The sequence below is a fragment of the Perca fluviatilis genome, chromosome 13 (assembly GCF_010015445.1).
Source record: "Perca fluviatilis chromosome 13, GENO_Pfluv_1.0, whole genome shotgun sequence".
NCBI lineage: Eukaryota > Metazoa > Chordata > Actinopteri > Perciformes > Percidae > Perca > Perca fluviatilis.
The window spans coordinates 24916084-24930338 of NC_053124.1; the positions used below are offsets into that span (position 1 = coordinate 24916084).

The window sequence follows — 14255 nt, forward strand, 5'->3', positions numbered from 1 at the left end:
TATGAAAGGTCCTATATAAATACATTTTATTATTATTATTATAAGTAGCAGTGTGGTCAGTGTTTGGTTCATATATTGTTACACAGTGTGCACATTTAGCTATGGGACACTTGACAACCACACTGTAAAAAAGTACAGACCCATTTAGTTATGTCCACTTATTTCTTATTTTTAACTGAACACGCTTATACAAGTTTTGGATTTTGAACTCAACTTTATGAGTTTTTGAAAGTTAAACTTGCATTTATTCATTGGGTCCACTATTTAAATTTTTTATCAGATATGTATGTGTTGATTGAACTTGGGTATGTAAGTTATCAGTTGAAAAAAAAAGTGTGTGGTGTTGCAACAAGAAATGGTTGCCTTTCGATTTTAAAATAACCTGTCTTCACAGCATAGTTAAAGCATGGACAGAATAAATTGATTATACCGCACCAGATAAGGTGATGTAGCCTATGCAAATTTCTACTAAAATATAACAAGTGTTGTGGCAAACAACAAAGCACTAGTGGGAGGAGGGAGTACCTGTCAAAGGCTTGTGAATTGTGAATTTGTCATTTCACTCTTCTCATATTGAAATGTACTTGAAAAGTACTTTTCAAAAGTCAAACAACTCCCTACATTTAGCCCAACCCCAATCTACATACTGCAGGTGCAATTGGTTCATTGGCTGGTCAATTCCCATGATGCAAGGCGGTAAATAGAGTTGTGTTAAAATTTGCTGAAAAGTTTGCAATTTGTTCCGAATTGTTTGTTTGAATTCCGTTAATTAAACGCGTGTTCTTGAATGTAGTGTTTTGTTGCCTGGTAATTGTCATTGTTGTGCTGGTTTACATTTGTAACCATGAGTTAAGTGACTGTTATGTTTGATAAGAAGAGCTGGAGTATTGCAGAATTAGACTTTGAGCAGTAATAGGCTTTCTTCAGCTATTAATCTGCAGTGTGTCACTTCATTAGCACAAGTGATGCAAGATCAGAGGCTTTAGAGGGACCACTATTTTGCATGGGCGGCCCTGGACCGACGCACGCCCCACACCATCTCCACTATAAATGTGGTTATGTTATTGTAACTTTAAGTGAGTTGTAATAAAGCAGAAAAGTATGTCTGTTATACTAGGCAAGGAAGGTTTCTTGCATTATTAAAGAAAGTAATTTATTTGTTTTAACTTAAAGTATGAAGTTAAACTAAGTAATTAAAAGTTAAATCAACTAAAATAACAACTTTAACAAAACTAGAACACTGTAGTTACATCACCCTCATTAACTTTAATTTCTAAGTTGAAACAAAAGCAGTCTTCAAGTTGAGTGAACTTCGATTTTCAAGGCTGAAGGTGAACTTTCATTTCCAAGGTTAAACTACCATGAAATTTATTACAGTGTGTGATCTTTTAGTAAAAAAATTAGTCTGCTTAAGTTGAAAGTATAAGTTCAATTGCTGCCTTAAAAACATGAGTACACCTAACTTGAAAAGACAGTTGGTATGAATACAGTTAGTTGAAATTAAATGTAAAATTGTATGTTTGTTTAACAAAAGGAAGCAAGTTTCCTTGAATATACAATGTAAGATATATGGTTGTTTTAACTCACAGTATCAAGTTCTAACAATAAATTATTATTAATTAAACATCTTCTCTAACTTACCTTCGTGAGTTGAAATAGCATACAATTGTATTTTTGCTTGACAAGAGGAAGCAAGTTTCCTTGAGTGGACAATGTAGTATTGATAGTTGTTTTAAATCACAGTATCAAGTTCAAACAATAAATGATCATTAATTAAACATATTCTATAATCTAACTTTGTGGGTTGAAACAACACTATTCTTAATGTTGGCTTTACTCACATTTTTAAGGCAGCAATTGAACTTACATTTTTAAGTAGAACCACCCTGATAATTTTTACAGTGCACAGCAAATGGAGGAAATAAAAAACTATGATATGAGATTTATGACTCATTCACGGAAATGAATGTGTTCTTAATGTACTTTCCCTACTTACCCTGCAGTTTGATATTGACTAAATACACATTAACCCACCCACACATAATTTGCACACACACGTACAGTGAGTGAGGATGTGGAAAAAGGGAAAATTTTGAAGATACTGTGAGAGAAAAATAAAAATAAATGTCTGTGTAAATTAGGCCAATAAAGCAACAAGTATTAACACAGGAAAGACATTTGTTATTAATGAAAATATAATGAAGGGGGCCACATTAACATGCACTTTTAACATGTTCAATACAAATGTATAAGTGCACATAGGCCCATGTAAAGATGCAACATAGCACTTGATCTAATTTATGGAGGTTAGGACGAACCTGTTCTGCAGTGGTGAAAAGTACCATCATTTACTCAAGTACAATTTAAACATTGAAATGTAGTTCTACTCCTCTATAGTTCAGAGGCAAATATGTTTCCACCACTGCATTTATTTTATAGCTGTAGTTGAAAATGAAAATGTGAAAACTTTCACAGAAATGGAACAGGGGAAATCACATGTTTAATCTGATTGAGGTTCCAGCAGAACTTTGCGGAGCATTTTGCTGCATCAGATAAGATCTTGGCTGCATAAAGTTTTGAACACAACATGACATATGACATTTTAAGTTGATCATCATTCATTTGGAGCCATGTTTCTAGCCACCTGATGAATGAAAGTATATTTGCTCTCTTTTTAACTTAAATATGTCTGCTCCACTATGTTTACCAGCTAGTCTCTAACTGTGTCTGTCTGCTGTTTGCTGTTGTGCTGTACAGTGAGTTTTTTTGTGAGCCTTTTGCAGCCAAAAATCACGCTATGAGAGCGGTGGTGAGAGTGAACCATAACAGTAAAGTTGTGGGTCAGACAGCTAAGCAATGAGCTGGAACTCGCTATGAAGCTCTGTAAAGCTAATTCACATTGTCAACATTGTTTTCAGTCTCATTTTAAGATTTTAAACGAACAATCAAAATCCTGAGAATAATGTAGGTAGGACTCCTAAATGATCTGGGCCGGGCCAACATACTTTGACTAGACACACTGTTCTATTCACACGTTTAAAATGCGATCTTGAAGAATGACTCATTGAATGTTTTGTTCTCATTGTGCCATAGCATAATATGCAAATACTGAGGCGGGTGTACGTGAAAGGATACACTCCACTGCAAGTGTGCACAAGTTAAGACATGACATGAATTCCTAGAGTTCAGACAAGGAATGAGAGTCAAAGACTGGGTGATACGGACCCAAATACACTGCATTTACTTTAACGTTGTTATATAGTATTGAAAGATTGAAGTTCTCCTCACTTCCTGAAATTGAAAAGTGCTGTAAACTTGTACAGACAGTATAAGTGGGACACTGCTGCAAATTTGACATCCACAGCTTACTTTCTGCCCTATCATTTTTTAACAACTTTTTAACAAATACGTCTAGACGCGCACACATCACTCTTGTTCTCTATACCCTACATTGGCTTCCTGTGCGTTTTAGAATCGATTTCAAGATGTTATTGTTTGTTTTTAAGGCCTTAAACGGCCTAGCCCCGGAGTATTTGTCCGATATCTTAACACTGCGTGAGCACAACCGGTCCTTGCGGTCCTCAAATCAGCTGGTTTTAGAAGTCCCCAGGTCAAAGTATAAACGGTGGGGTGATCGGGCTTTTGGAGTTGCTGCCCCGAGACTCTGGAACAAGTTACCCCCTGAAATTCGGACGACTACAGATGTAGCACTTTTTAGGTCTAGACTTAAAACTTATCTGTTAAGAAAGGCTTTTAATACATAGTAGTGGTGTGACAATTTCCCTCTCCTATGTAACCTTTTCTGATTTTATTGTTTCTATATGTCATTCTTTTTATTGTATGATATGTTATATGATGTGTGTTTTAGTCTTGGTTTCTGATGTGAAGCACTTTGGATACCTGTTGGTTACTGTAAAGTGCTATATAAATAAATGTTGATTGATTGATTGATCATTAAAACACACAGCGATTCAATGTAACTACATTTACTCAAGTACTGTACTTCAGTACGATTTTGAGGTACTTGTATTTGCTTGAGTATTTTTCATTTTCTACTTCTCAACTACATTTCAGATGAGAATAAATGATATGATGCAGAACTATACTACCCAGTAGTATACAAAGTATCTAAAATGGGCTCCACATTGACAAACTACAACATAAAAATCCTCTTCTTACACGTCTTTGTCAGTTCAAAAACATAATTAACATAATTATTATATAATAGTATAACACTCCTGCATGATGAGCACTTTACTTTAAGTACATTTTGCTGATATTACGTCTGTTCTTTTACTTGAGTAACATTTAGAATTCAGGACTTTAACAGTAATTAAATATTTTCAGACTACAGTATTTTTGCTTTTACTTAAGCAAAGGATCTTAGTAGACTTATTCCATTACTGGAAACAAATGTATCTACAGACAAGATATGTCTTGACTACTTTATAAACTAAGCCTAATTTAAATACTAATACTTCTAATTTAAATGCAAGGGGTGTAACAAACCAAAGGTGGGGGATTTACACAGTCCAGTTGAAAAGGACCTGAGCTGATAGTGAGAATATCATTTTAATATTGGGAAAATATAGGGAAAAACTGTAGTTGCTCATGTGCTGTCAAGTGTCGAATAGGAGAAAACAATTTACATGATAATGACTCCTCCTGTTGGATTTATGAATAAATGTGGTGCTTTCATGCATTGTGGATAAGTTACAGCAAATATGTTCATTGTGGGAATTTCACTGTAAAACAAAGTAGAAGACAAACAAAATGTAAATATATTCCTCATTTATGCACACTTTGTTACAGGTTTTCACAATCGCTATGACACTTTTTTCAATACTTTTAACAACTTTCCTAAACTCTTACAGTTAGCACAACATCCGTCTGTGTAGGCTATACAATAAACACATTTATTGTTGCTTTGACACAAAATGCATGTAGTTAACGCAAATTTAAAATGCTTGAACTTCTTTTACACACAAGCTCCACCAAAACCAAAACAATGGATCTTCACTGCCAAATTTACAAATGCTTTCACACTGTATGTCAGAACAGATAACATCATGTTCTAAACCTAACTTATAGGCTAAAGTCAAAGTTAACAGCGGATCATATTGTAAATTGAAACACAAATATATCCCCTGCATTTTCTATATGCATTTATTGAGAAACAGCTGATTATTGAAGTTAGGCAAATAGATCGATCCCAGCTGATTCCCTTCTAGGAAACACACTCAGGTGTTGAGGTTCTTTCAATGGCATGATCATATATGGTAGTACATACAGTAAAAGAGGACCTATTTGAACAATATACTGTAGATGAACACAGAAAATAAGAAAAATGCCTTCATGAGGGAGAGGAAGAGGAGTACCAGGACAATTCTGTCTCTGTCTCCTTTTTTTCATAAACCGTACATTCTATAAAGCTACTCTGAGATGGGTCATTTTTGTTTTTGTATTGAATCTCTGCAGCAAAAGAAACAAAATGGTGGCCGGGTTGGCTCAGTGGGTAGAGCAGGCACACCTATACTTGGAGATTTATGCCTTGACGCAGAGATCCATGGTTCAAATCTGACTTGTGACTATTTACGGCATGTCTTCCCCTCTCTCTCTCTCTCTCCCCTTTCTCAACTAGCTGTCCTGTCAAATAAAGGCGAAAAGCCCAAAAAATAATCTTTAAAAAAATTTACTAAACCCAATAAAACAAAAATGTAGAGAGGCTTCAACAGAAACTGCAGTGCAAAACACAATATATGATCAATACAATCACTATTGTCTGTTGTAAGGGCAGACCTTACTGACACATATCAAATAATGCAGTTTCTGTAATTCCATCTAATGTTAGTGTTTTGTATGACATTGTGCAGTGATTGACTAAATGTTCCTGTTGGGAGAGAACATGTGTTAGTGTTTTGGAAGAATTATTTGATTTTGAGACATGATGGCATTGTTTTGGTAAACAGTGTATAGTGTTAGTGAATTACTGTATTTTGAAAATCAGTGTTGGAGTTTAGTTTACAATGTGTGATTTTGAGCATGAAATTAACAGTTTTGCCAATTGTGTGTTGTAGGTGTGTTGGTGCGTTAAGAGTTTAGGAAAGTTGTTAAAAGTAATGAAAAAAGTGTCATAGCGATGGTGAAAAACTGTAATCTAAAATAGAATAATTAGTACTTGTTTTTTTAAAGTCATGATGTTACCACACTCCGGTACAGTATGTGGCGACATGCACCTTAAACGTTAGTTTGTAGCCCGCCAATAAAACTGAAGAAGAAGAAGAAGAAGAAGAAGAAGAAGAAGAAGAAGAAGAAACTTCACTACCCAGAAGTCAAATGGAATTTGCGCAGGCGCAGTTTAAATCGGTTACATGACGCTTATTTTGTTGTCTTAACCCAGTTACTACTAGCTAGATACTGCTCTGTCTGTCTTTGATAATAACTGTCAAATACATGTTGCAGTTATGTAGCACACAGAAGAAGGAATTTACCCTGCTGTGACCAGCTAACGTTTGCTAATGCTACAGACTGTCTGTGAACCTACTGCTGCTCCGTTTCACAACCAGCTAGCGAACAAGCTAGCCAGCCAGACGTTAGCAAACAAGCTGCGATGTTCTGCTGTTTGTTTTGCTCTCTCTCTCTCGTCTGAGGCTAGCTATCTAACTCAGCTGCCAGGCGGCTAACCGAGCTAGCTAGCTACGTTTTTGTGTGTGGCGTGAAGCAGAAAATACACCGCAGCCACCTCCTTATGCTGTTGTTGCTATATCAAGTGTCCAGCTAAGATGTGGCAAAGTGTCGGACTCACACTGCTGGTCATTGTGGCCACACTTGTCTGTGCGCTGCTCTTCATGCTGTTTGGTGAGTTAAAAGAAAATAACCTTAATAAGTTACTAACAAGCTAACTCACTAAGCCATTCTGTAACTGATTTAACGGTTGTCATCGGATTTGGGAAAAATTTATAGTGATGACACAACACTGCTTGCTAATAAGAGGCAGCAACAGCTGATAAATTGCTTCGAGTTTCAAGTTACAACAATTACAGAAGCAGTCGTTATCAATGAAAATCTTGGGTCAGGCTTCCTCAAAATCTTAAGTTAAAAAAAACTAAATAGTTGTAATAGTGCGTACGTTAAAATATAGGGATAAATATATACATTAAAATGTGAAATGAGGTAAAATACATTTGTGAAAATGAATAAGCTGAATGTAAACATGAATGTACTAAACGTGCATAGTGAGAAGAATATACAAAAGTTAAAAAACAGTTGTAACACAGCATGTAATAACGTCAAAGTGACAATTTTAGGGTAAAGTGACATGCGATGAACTTAAGTCCGTTTTAATAAAATAACAGTTTTCCCTTAAATGTCCAACTATTCCTGTAAAGTTGCCCTATAGGCCAGAGTGTATTAAATGTCTTTGGCCGGTGTTTCAATTTCAGTAAGGAGTTTCTATTTTTATCATGCGCAGAGGAGTGTTTAGTCAGAACGTAAACATATCCTCTTCTACCGCCTCCAGCACTTTTCTAGTTTTCCATCTCTCCCTGCTCTGCCTGCACCTGATTAGCTTTTAACTGGAAACACTGACTGGACACAACCAGGTGTAGGTGGAGCAGAAAAAAAGATAGAAAATATGAAATGTTAGGGCTCACCTATAGTCTCAGTTTGTGGCTCTTAATATATAACCATTACTGGTATCTGTTTCAGAGCTAAGCAGCTGTTGTTTTTCTTCTGAAAGATCCTGTAAATACCCAGCCATCTTTGAAAAAGTAACATTGTTTTGAAAGTATTTACATAATCCTCAAAGATTTGTTTGCAGTGTTGGGAGAAGTATTCAAATGGTTTACTTCAGTAAAAGTAGCAATACCACAGTGTACAAATATTCCATTATACGTAAATAAGTTAAGTTCTGAATTTAAAAACGTTATCTTAAGTAAAACTACAGAAGTATTATCAACAAAATGTTGACAGTGGAGTAGAACCATAAAGTAGAATAAAATGGAAATACTCACACAAAGTACCTCAAAACTGTTCTTCAGGACAATACTCAAGTAAATGTACTTAGTTATTTTCAACCTCAGCTCTTATGTCTGCTTCACAATTTTTGTTTAACCCAACTTAATTTCCTATCCAGGTAGCTATAAATCACTTGTCTCCTGGCTCATTTTGTTTAACGAAAGAAAAATATAAACACACAATTTATATGTAACCTCAAAATAGACAAATATTGCATAAAATACATTTTTTTTTTAGTTTTGCTTAATGTTGTACACATTGAGTAAGGAGGTTTCATTTCTGGCTGCCATCTTTGTTTGGTTTAGGAGACAGCTTGGCAAATGGGTTAAAAATCTTCTTAATCATGTAGCGGCTAGAAAATGTTTTCACCAGATGGTTAGAGTATTTTAGGAGTTTTTAAAATACCTTAACAGCTGTAAGTGTTGTTAAACGCCCTTCTTGGATTTTTCAAAGATTGGTGTTAGAACTACATGAGGGGTACCTGTGGTTTTATCATGCCTGTAAATATGTAGCTATTTTTCCTTCTTCAACCCTCAGGTTGGTATGTAGTCTGGCAACTCTTCCTGTCCAAGTTCAAGTTTCTGCGTGAACTTGTCGGGGACGCTAGCACCCCGCAGGCCGAAACGCAGCCGTCCGAAACCAAGAGCGAACGTACAGCTAACGTCCCACCAAGAAGTAGGCCCAGGACCGCACGCCAAAGAGTCGCCTTTCCAGAAAGCACTTCATAGATCATCCAGACCGCCACTGTGTATCCTTCGTGACCCCTCTCTCGCCGTGACTGCCCGTCAGCCCTCTACAAACGCCATCAGGGGTATTTCCCACGGACCCTGCACACTAAACAAGGACCTTGTGGACACTAAGTAGTCAACCCTCCTCTTCACCGAGACACTTTAAACTGACCAGGCAGATCTCCTGGTTTCAAAGGGAAAAGCCATTACTGTCCATTTCTTTATGTCACCTGTTCATATGGTTAATTATGTATTGAGCAGCGAGTCTGGGGCTCCCCTCCTGGTCCTCCTGTTATCCTGCAATAGTGACAGCCAGCTTTCATGAGCAGCCACGCTGCTTTGTGCCACCCATGTGGAGTATGAAGATGCTCCATCACACAAAGATATGTGTAGTTGTTCTCTCTCTAATGTACATGTTTTTAATCTTTTTTTTTTTTTTTAAAGAAGTAAGTCCTACTTTCAACAAAGTAGGCAGATTAAAAATGAGCTTGTCTGCATCATTTCAACAAGAACAACTGACGATAATCTGAAACAGTGATTTGTACAACTGACGATTTTCTTTTCTTCAACATAGTGCAATGAAAGGAATGTTTATGCTGTCATTTTGTTGTTTCTTTGCACAGTATACTCTGCATATTAGGCATGAGGTGGAAACTGTCTCACGCAGCAGATAATGCCCAAAGCCTCAAGATGAAAATGACAAATAACTTCATTCCAGTTGTGTAAAATGTTTTTTCTTGCTACTCCTCCTTCACCCCCCATTTTATATATATTTATACTTGAAGAGTCAGGTGAAGGTTTAAAGGAAATGTCGGTGTTCAGATTAAGTTATACACATTATTAGCTTATGTTTAAGAGCAATGAAACAAGGCTTCCTGCTGCCCGGGTGGTGTCTGAACCCTCTCCTGTTCCCCGTGCCTCTGTCTGCACCAGTGCCTGTCTAGATGGCCTCCTTTTGTAAAGCTGAAAGTAGCTTGGTTTCCATTACAGGGCAAATCAAAGCTGACCTAGTCCATATTTATGTAATATTCTCCCTCCAGGTAAAACTCATTTAACTCCTGCACCTTTTTCTCAGCAGTGATTTTATTTTCTTCTTCAGTGGAGCAGTAGCTTCAAATAAATAATGCCATAAATATAAAGAGCCCTGACCTGGTTTGTTTGGAAATGTGATTAATGGTTCAAAGTACTAATTATATTAGCTATAAATTCCCTGTGTAATAAACATAAAATACTTAATAAACTGCCTCATTCTACAGTACATTCAGAAAGTATTCAGATTTTGTCTTAATACCCCATAATGACAAAGCAACAGGATTTTAGATTTTTATATATATTTTTTTTTTTTTATTTTTGTGTGTATGTATATGTAATTTAAGAGAAAAGGGAAATATCACATTGACATAGGTATTCACACTCTTTGCTATGACTCTTGAAATTTGGCTCAGGTGCTTCCAATTTCTCTTGATCATTTTGAGATGTTTCTACACCTTGATTGGAGTCCACCTGTAGTAAATTCAGTTGATTGAACATGATTTGGAAAGTCAAACACCTGTCTACGTACAGGTCTCACAGCTGACAATGCATATCTGAACAAAAACCACACGAGGTCGAACGAACACTTGCAGAGCTCAGAGACGGCATCGTGTCGAAGTACAGAAGTGGGGAAGGTTCCCAAGAGCAACATGGCCTCCGTAGTTCTTAAACGGAACAAGTTTGTAACTAGGACTCTGCTGTCCGCCCGGCATCGGGGGAAAAGAGCTCCAGAGAACCTGCGTGAAGATGTTAGAAACTTTCGGAGGTACAACAATCACTGCAACACTCCTCGGTGAAAGACCGTTTATATACTGTCTATGTGAAAGACACGTGAAAGTCTATAATCAGCAAAAAGCACTGTTTGGTCTTACTTCTGAGCGTCACATCTGTAGGACACCAGGCACCGCTCATCACGGCTTAGGGACAAAACCGTCCTCGAGTGGCCCAGCCAGAGGCCGGACTTGAATCTAATCAAAACTCTCTGGAGAGATCTGAAAATGGCTGTCCACCGCCGGTCTCCATCCAACCTGACAGAGCTAGAGAGGATCTGCAGAGAAGTAGCCTATGGCAGAAAATTCCCCAAAATCCAGGTGTGCAAAACGTTATGGCCTGATACCAAAGACTACTCGAGGCTGCAGTCGCATGACTGAGTTACTTCAACTACTTACAGAGTTTAGGATCTGAATACTTCAAATAAATGTCACAAATGACAATGTGATGTCAGTTTCTTTGACCTCCCTAGAGTTTAAGCACAAGGTGGCAGTATTGCGTTGTTTCAAAAAATACATAAAATAAAAAATAGGAAAACCACCCTAATAAACTACACTATCGCAGTTCAAAATGGAAACTCATCAACTGAGCAAGGTGGTCCAGTACATGTTGAATCACTGGTCTGTAGTCTATTCAGTATTTGTGTATTAATCCATGTGGATAAAGGAATAAAATCCTTTTAGCCGCATTTTTTTTATTTTTAACTTAAAACTAGACTGAAATGGAACTATCTTACTTTTTAGTGATCATCAGGTGTGAAGACAAAAGGAAAATATAACTAACTAGAGCTGATTATCAATAGTTTATTTACCCAGTTTTCATCAGTAAATGATTAATGAAGTGTATCTAATATGCTGCAACAAACAGCTGATTAGATTGTGAGTGGAATTCATAGACCGAACAGCTGCTTAAACATGCAAAAAATATAATACTATAAATAAAACTTAACACAAAAAACATACATTCCGACTCCTCTGCTTACTTGTCTCTGTACCCTTTAAGCTCTGCTGGCTGATTGCTACCATAAATTACTGCCCCAAAACTCCATGCAGTGGATTAATCTACTGTATGTATAATGCAATTTTGAGTCTGTCTAGGTTTAAAATACCATTTATCTTTGACAAGGCTTAATCCATTTCAGCCCCAAGGGTCATTAGCTTATTCCTAGTGCTCGTGCTTATTGCAACACCAGGATGCAATGATTGTGACTGCGAACATCATGTAGCACAGTGAAGAGGCCTACAGGATTAAATCAACTTAAATGATCTATATTGGCACTATTTAAAGCTCAAATGTATTGAATTTACCCAGAGCTCGTGTTTTTCTATAAACCCCTTTTCTGTCAGTCAGCTCTTTTTTTTTTTTTTTTAACTCAAATTATTTCACTCCTGTCTGCAACAACATATTTATCCTCCATCTGCAGTTATAACTTTATTATTTACAGTAAATAAATACATTTACTCAATAGGTTCAATTTGTATGTACTCCTACTAAACTTCATCTATCCAACAGTAGTAGCTGTGCAGATTAAGAGGATTTAAAAATGAAATAATCTAAACTAAAGTATGGTACGTTATTAAAAACCTGTCAGTGTATAACATTCGTTAAATTAGCTCCACCTTTTCCAGCTGAAACACTTAAGTAAACATTAATGCATCAATAATTATAATCTAATATGTGCTATTGTGATACGGTCCAATCTTTTAAGTACTTTTAATTTCTACTAGCAGTAGCAGTTGCTACTTTAAGTATATTTTGAGTACTCAGATCTTGTATTAAAGTAAAAGTAGCAATACCAGTGTACTGTTACAAGTAAAAGTTCTGCATTTAAGATTTTACTGAAGTATTAGCATTAAAATATACTTAAAAGTACCAAAAGTGAAACTATGCAGAATGGCCCACCTCAGACTAGCGTATATTATTGGATTATGATTATTGATGTATTAATGTGTACAAAAATAAAGTAGCAGAAATTGGAATTACGCAGTAAAGTACATAAAGTGCTAGTACCTCAAAATTGTGCTCAAGTACAGTACTTGAGTAAATGTGCTAAATTACTTTCCATTACTGATTTTGAGAGGTGTATTTAAGTAAAATTTTGAATGCAGGACTTTTACTTGTAGCAGAGTATTTCTTCACTGTGTATTGCTACTTTAGTAATTCATCCACCGCTGCAAGAACACATCTAATTACATGCAAAGAAGACATGCATCTTCTTTATTTAAATTGATACATTTTACTGTGGTATGACTCAAATGTTGAGAATCCACTCATCCTGCATCCATCATCTACTGGAAACACATGCAGAAAATTAAGAAACCACCCTTAACTGTACACTGACTTTGAGGCAAACCTTCACTGATAGTTTTATTCATACTAATGATGCCACCGCTACCTCTGAGTGATTCTGCCTGCAGCTGGGGAAGCTTTTTCAGAAAGAAGGAGGCCCTGCTGAGCTAAGAAGCTGTAATTTCAGAGCCTGCAAATACTTCACAGGAAATGATTGTGGTAAACCAAGGAAATGACGTAGACTCTCCAGTGCTCCTCTAACTCTCGCCTCTCTCTCTCTCTCTCTCTCTCTCTCTCTCTCTCTCTCTCTCTCTCTCTCTTTCTTTCTCTCTCTCTCTCTCTCTCTCTCTCTCTCTCTCTCTCTCTCTCTCTCTCTCTCTTTATATATATATATATATATATATATATATATATATATATATATATATATATATATATACACACATACACACACACACACACACACACACACACACACACAGTACAGGCCAAACGTTTGGACACACCTTCTCATTCAATGTGTTTCTTTATTTTCATGACTATTTACATTGTAGATTCTCACTGAAGGCATCAAAACTATGAATGAACACATATGGAATGATGTACTTAACAAAAAAGTGTGAAATAACTGAAAACCTGTCTTATATTTTAGATTCTCCAAAGTAGCCACCTTTTGCTTTTTTTGGTAACTCTGCAAACCCTTGGTGTTCTCTCAATGAGCTTCATGAGGTAGTCACCTGAAATGGTTTTCACTTCACAGGTGTGCTTTGTCAGGGTTAATTAGTGGAATGTTGTCCCTTATTAATAAAAAAGCAAAGGGTGGCTACTTTGAAGAATCTAAAATATAAGACATGTTTTCAGTTATTTCACACTTTTTTGTTAAGTACATCATTCCATATGTGTTCATTCATAGTTTTGATGCCTTCAGTGAGAATCTACAATGTAAATAGTCATGAAAATAAAAAGGAAAAAAGCATTGAATAAGAAGGTGTGTCAAACACGCGCCTATACCTATGTATATATGACACACACACACACACACACACACACACACACACACACACACACACACACACACACACACACACACACACACACACACACACACACACAGAGCAAGCTTAGCCCTCTGCTCCTGTTGTTGGCTGCAGGTATTACACATTACCTCTCCGATGACCTTTCACTGTTTGTTCACTCAGTCAACAGACAGGTGAGCAGCTGACTTTTTGATTGCTGCTGCTCTTGTATATCGCTGCTTAATTTCCATCTCAGCAGTCTCAGCACCTGTTAGCTGTTTCTCGGCCCGACTAGACAGTATCTCATCGGGGAGCGTGGAGACAGCTGCTCCAGGGGATTCAGCAAAATTGCAGCTTCAGCTCTCCGTCTCTGCAGCACCTTGTGTAATTTTGGTCAACCAAA

At 36.7% G+C, this 14255-nt stretch overlaps 1 protein-coding gene and 1 long non-coding RNA gene across 2 annotated transcripts; both read left to right on the forward strand.

The window, feature by feature from the left end:
- The first annotated feature begins 6334 nt into the window (after window positions 1-6334).
- On the forward strand, window positions 6335-10002 carry smim13 (small integral membrane protein 13). The gene is made up of 2 exons (XM_039820991.1): window positions 6335-6858; window positions 8554-10002. The coding sequence occupies exons 1-2, from the start codon at window positions 6783-6785 to the stop codon at window positions 8742-8744; spliced, it is 267 nt and encodes an 88-aa protein (XP_039676925.1). The 5' UTR covers window positions 6335-6782; the 3' UTR covers window positions 8745-10002.
- A 126-nt stretch (window positions 10003-10128) lies between these two features.
- Window positions 10129-10990, forward strand: LOC120571883. The gene is made up of 2 exons (XR_005641316.1): window positions 10129-10542; window positions 10670-10990. It is a non-coding gene; the product is annotated as an uncharacterized LOC120571883 (long non-coding RNA).
- Window positions 10991-14255: the final 3265 nt, after the last annotated feature.

What these genes read in the sequence shown, in the direction of transcription:
- smim13 (XM_039820991.1), top strand. Translation starts at nt 6,783, where the DNA reads ATGTGGCAAAGTGTCGGACTCACACTGCTGGTCATTGTGGCCACACTT. An exon ending in GCTGCTCTTCATGCTGTTTG is followed by an intron (nt 6,859 to 8,553) that starts GTGAGTTAAAAG and finishes TTCAACCCTCAG; the next exon opens with GTTGGTATGTAGTCTGGCAA.